Source organism: Teleopsis dalmanni, chromosome 2 (assembly GCF_002237135.1).
Source record: "Teleopsis dalmanni isolate 2A chromosome 2, ASM223713v2, whole genome shotgun sequence".
Lineage (NCBI taxonomy): Eukaryota > Metazoa > Arthropoda > Insecta > Diptera > Diopsidae > Teleopsis > Teleopsis dalmanni.
The window spans coordinates 28,490,417-28,496,168 of NC_051847.1; the positions used below are offsets into that span (position 1 = coordinate 28,490,417).

A 5,752-nucleotide genomic window follows, 5' to 3' on the forward strand; every position below is an offset into this window, starting at 1 on the left:
TAGTCAGCAAACATTGTTATGCACTCAAGATCATTGAAAGCGCCCAAACCGACACCGCGATAGCATGCCCACAGATCACCAATAAGTATTTGTGCACGCTTATAGATTGCCACGCGTTGTCCAGCAAAGTCTGCTTCGTCACGGAAGCATGGAAACTCTTGCACAATTAATGTTAGAAGCTCTTTTGCGGAATTCTTAGCTGCAAGTACCACATTTTCAAACTTTCCTGACCATTTCTCTAACAAACGATTACCCACTTCATGTAGGCAAGAGATTCGCTTATCGAATAATGGCACAGCTGTGTCACCATCATCCGAGCGAAATATGTGTCGTAGCGTTTCAGCATCAATTTTTGAATAAAACTCCGCATTGGTTATATCCACACCTTCAGCAATTGCCCGATTGACTGCTGCACAAAGAGCAAAGTAACCAGTTTGTCCATTCACTTTGTATTTTGTGTAATTTGCTATAATTTGAAGAAGGAAATTCATTAGGACTTTTTTTATTTAATAATTATGTATAATATTTACTGGGCGTCCAAAAGCAGAAATTCAGCGTATCCACTAGAAATATCCACTCCGCGGCATATGCATCAGTGGGTTTTGGATGCATGTCATGTTGCGAGAAGTTGCTCACATCAATTCGCTTGTCCAAGATGCCGGCAAGTACTTCCTGTGTTAGTTTTTTGATGCCTTCCGGTAGTACGCGTACATATTTCGCGTTCTTGACGATATGTTCGCCAGATTCCTTCGGTGTCAGTGCCATTGTTTTGCTTTTAGTTTACAAAACTCCACAATTTTGCGTCCGTTTATATTTGAAGATGCTAAAGCTCCAATCAGAATGTGATTTTTATCGATTGCGAAATTGATAACGGAAAGATCGTTTCGGCGATAAAAAGTGCTGCCACAATAAAAACGGCATACAATCGGTTTCAGGCAGTATCGACTTTCAGATAAACATATTCTTAATTGTTATTTATTATATTGTACTATTATATATATTTAGAATTAAAATCAAGAAATTAGATTCTTTATTTAATTTTAAAAGAAAATATTTTGTTTGTCAACTTCATAATTTTTTTTAGTATATCTAAGTCAATTATCTTTAAAGACACAAAACATATTTCAGGTTCCATTAAAATCATATATCTCGACATTTGCTTGTAATTTATTCAAAAATAAAAAAATATTTATAGAAAACTATTTTTACCTACGATATAGGATCCTATAGGCCATGTACGATTTCGATTAAATTGAGGTAAAGTAAATTCAAATTTCCTAGGGATTTTTGCATTGCACTTATGTAAATATTTATTGCACTTATTTATTGTTCTTGGTTAAAACTTTTCAAATTTATTTATTTATTTATTAAACATCTTATAAAATTTTCACAATGGTAACACATAATTTACTAAATTTTTATCTAATTTACCCCACTCGAAATTTTGGTAAATACCAACATTCGCTGCCATACTAATATAATTTACTATTTCTCACAATTTACCATCGATTTACTCGAACTCGCACATGGCTTTAATAAAGTTGCTACACAACAATATACAATATATATTTTGGGTTCAATTAAAATCGAATATCTCGACTTTTATTTATAGTTTATTAAAACATAAAAAAATTTTATAGAAAACTATTTATACCTCGAATCTAAGGTCATTTAATTACTACCGACTTGGGCCATCACCCATCACTCTCATTCCAAATTCCGCTACTGGCAACATACATGTGGCTTAGAATATCGGCACCAATAAAACAATAAAATTAACAAAAACAAAAAATTTAAAAAAATGTTGTGAAATATTTTTTACACTAAATCTCAAACAATCAAAATGCTTTGATATGATATGGCAGAGTCTGAACTTAATGGTACGCGATCAACCAATAATACAAAGTTATCGCAACATTTTTATTCGTAAGTGCTACAGATTATTGATCACACTTGAAAATCATGTTCGTATGTTATTATGACAAAAATAATTTCATCACATATTTTAAATCTTATTTAACTGAAACTGTATTGTATAATTAAATCAACCATTGGAATGTATAAGGAATTCTTTGCCAATATAAACATACAAGTTAGCAAATACACAAACCATTTGGTATAAGAAAACATAGAATGAGTAAAGTACAGAGTAAAAAGTGCTACCAACTTCGTTTCATACAAAACTAACGAAAATTATTTATTTATTCCAAATCAATAAAAAAGAAACAAATATACTTTTATGTAAAATACAATATATTATTAAATAACATATAATATATTATAAAACAAATTGATTTGTTTTCATTGTTCACAGGACAGACATTTCAATAAGCTATTCAGCTGTTCTGCAAACATAGTGCAACATTGTGCAACTGGTCACTCTAAGCTCAATGAGAAATTCTACTTTTTTGATGTTTGACAACCGACAGTTTGTGTTGTCTTTTCGCTGGTGTCGCGTGTGTCCCTTCGTATTAGATTTATATTGTAAAAATGTGCTAAAAAATTAATTTTAATTTTATCATTTGTAATATATAAGCAATAGAATTAAATCTAAGCGAAAACACAATAATAATAATAAAGCAGTGCGATATTATATAAAAACGCGAAGTCTACAAATTTATTCACAAAAATAGCTCACAAAGAAATTTCGCTGCTAGTAAAGAAAATTCTAAAAAATTTAAGTGTAGCAAAAAAGCAATGTCTTGAATATATTGAATATTTTATTAAAATTGCATAATTCTATATTTTAAACATAAATTATTAATGCAAATGGTGCTAAAGTGAATTTCCTATTAACAAAAAAAAATATACTAAGAAAAGTGAATTTGATAATTGTAAAATCATTACATTTTGCTTTGCATTTCGTTGTTGTTTTTGTGCTGCGCTCAGCTGTCCACGCTGTCAGTTGGAATCCTTTTTGTGCTACGTTCTTTATTGTTGTTTGATGTCAAAGCAATAAAAACACAACAGAAAAAAATTACCTGAAGCTGCAGTGGCACAGAACGACAATTTGCCATCGAATAATAAAATTCATAATTTTTATGCAAGGAATTATTGCAGGTAAATAAAATAATTTAATAATAATAATTTTATTTATTTTTAATATTTTTTTTATTAAAATTAAAATAAAATTTACATAGTTTTAGGATATTTATTTTGCCTGTTTAAAGAAAAGTTAAGAAATTGTTTAAAAAATGTAAAGTCAGCAAAGTAAATTTGTTTATGTTAAATTATCTGCAAATCATTTAAGAATAATTTTAGTTAAATTGAAAACCTTCGGCAAAATATTAAATAACAAAAGTAAACAGGGAAATGTGCGCAAACGTTGTGTCAACAAAGAAAATCGTGAGCAGACATTAAGACGATTGGACTGGACAAACACAATGAATACATAAATAAATTTAATGAAGTCATTAAATTGTATTAAATGTGAATTAAAGCAAAAATCCAATTTATTAAAATAAAAATATTTAAAACTAATATTGAATTAATAAGTAGGAAAAATACGTATTCCACAATTTTGCTGTAATTTTTATGAACCTCTTGAGTCATGTTAGGCAGACAGTCATGGTCACGGCAAATGTGGAATTGTAATTCCTTTGTAATGTAAATTATTAATTTGAGAATGACAGAAAAAAGAAGTTGCGATTAAATCTTGGTCACATTCTGTGCTTCGTCATGCTGGACAAAACAGTGTTGCGAAGTATTTAATGTTACCATTTGCGCTTTTTAAGAGCAATTATATATTTTTTTGTGTGGATAAGTAAGTATTTATCTTCTAAATGCATACTATGTTTACAGTTAGACTTATCGAACCTCTTAAGCATATTGTTATATAGATGCAGTATGAAAACTGCATGATTATTTAAAGATAACACCTATTCTTTACGTTTTAGTTGTTCAAAAAAGTAAATAAATCAAAAATCTTTATAAAAACCGTTGTTATTAAATTCCAATCCTTCACAATTTAAGTTTAATTACTTTTAAGCTTTCTTAAGAACATTATATCGGAGTTATGATAAAAGTGGTATTGTTTATTTTTAATATTAAATCAGTTATACGCGGGTTATTACACTGTTTACTTATCTATGTGTTCAATGTTAAAAAAGCATAAAGTATTACTTATCAATCACGTATTTTTTTTATTTTATAATTGCACGAACAATTTATTGATAATTATTTTTAATATTTAATGCAAAATTAAAATAGCAATCATAAACGTTATTTTAATTATCTGACTTACGATGATATATTTTTAAAGTTTACTTAATGTTAGGTATATATAAAACTCATAAATCACTTCAAAGACACAAGAGATAATTGTGAGGAAAATTAGGTTACTTAGTTACTTTTTCACAAACTAAACGATTAAGCATTATATATACAATATGCATACATATATGTAGGTGTACATAATGCATATATATAAAAGTTTGAATATAGTTTGAAAAATCAAATATTTTTAATTCGAAACTACATTTTATATTATTTTTGACAAATATTGAAGTAAATCAATAAGACTTTACGAAGTTATTTTACAAACTTTAATTTTGTTAAACATGCTCGCTAATTTAAGTCTGTATTTCAGAAGTAATGCATTCAATATTTCGTCTATTTAACGCTGTATTTTAGGAATGGCCCAGCGAATTCTTGCCTTAATGGCACGAATCGTCCGCATAGACCACTGACTTCAAACACATATTTCAATACTTTCTTAGCGTTAAATTATATGTTCTAAAAGATCATTCTACCTCTTTGGAGTTACTTCTATAGCTCACTTCAACAATTCTATAATTTCTTTAAAATAAGCGGTGCTGACAATCATTTGTGTACTGTAAGGTCGATAGGATCTTATAGATTATCTTAGAAAGATAAGCCCGAGAGATCAATTACGTTTCAGTAAATCTGTAGATCGTGTGTTTATTGAATTGCTAAAAGGATACTGTACGATTCTGACGATGCTTCAACGATGACAAGCAGAAGCTGTGATGACAAACCACGTTAAGGTAAGGTATAACCTGTCAATAACTATCTAAGTCTTTGTTCAGCACTTTAGATAAAGCGAGGTAATGTTCGGATAGTTTTTTTGCGGCTTATTAGAAATAGCGAAAGTATACTTATTGAATTTCTTATAAAAACAAATAGTTTTACTTTAAAGAGCATATGAAGTTATAATAAAAACAGATCGCGTTGTTTACGTGATTGTATTAGAACTACGGCATATAAGGTCTTGAGTAAAATCTCACTAAGGGCTGGTCGAGCAACACGCTTAAAGCGGCTTAAAGAAGCTTTGTCTTTAAAACGTCTTTTAACGTCTTTTAACGTCCTTTTATGTCTTTTAATGTTTGTTGACTTTGCCTTAGTAATATACTTTCTAAATTTGCTAATATGTCTGTTATAAAACTGTATAGAAGTTTAGCTCTATCCGGTATTGTTACGGACTAAAAAGGTCATGCGCGTTTTGCAGCTTAACCTAACCCATGAAACAATAGCTAGTTTAGCTCATGTCTCCCTCTATCAACTTAAGAGTGATAAAGTGGAGAACATTTGTCTTTGGGTTAAATTGTTGATACTGTGTTAATAAGCGTCCTCTTAACCTAACCAAAGCATGTTTATCTAGACTTGAAAAATTAAATTGTTGTTTATAGCTTCTTTCTTTGTTTTGTGATGATATTGACAACTCGATCAAAATAGAGTATAAGTGCTTGTGACACTAACTTAAATAAATCGTTCATATTATATGAAAAATAAA

At 29.3% G+C, this 5,752-nt stretch overlaps 1 protein-coding gene across 1 annotated transcript in view; it reads right to left on the reverse strand.

Moving 5' to 3' along the window:
• Positions 1-925, reverse strand: part of LOC119674193 (queuosine salvage protein-like) — a 3,596-nt gene extending 2,671 nt beyond the window's left edge. The window contains exons 1-2 of the mRNA XM_038085320.1: positions 531-925; positions 9-466 (exon numbers count right to left, since the gene is read on the reverse strand). Of these exons, the coding sequence (XP_037941248.1) occupies positions 9-466; positions 531-765 (693 nt within the window). The 5' untranslated portion in view covers positions 766-925. The remainder of the gene's footprint in view (positions 1-8; positions 467-530) is intronic.
• Positions 926-5,752: the final 4,827 nt, after the last annotated feature.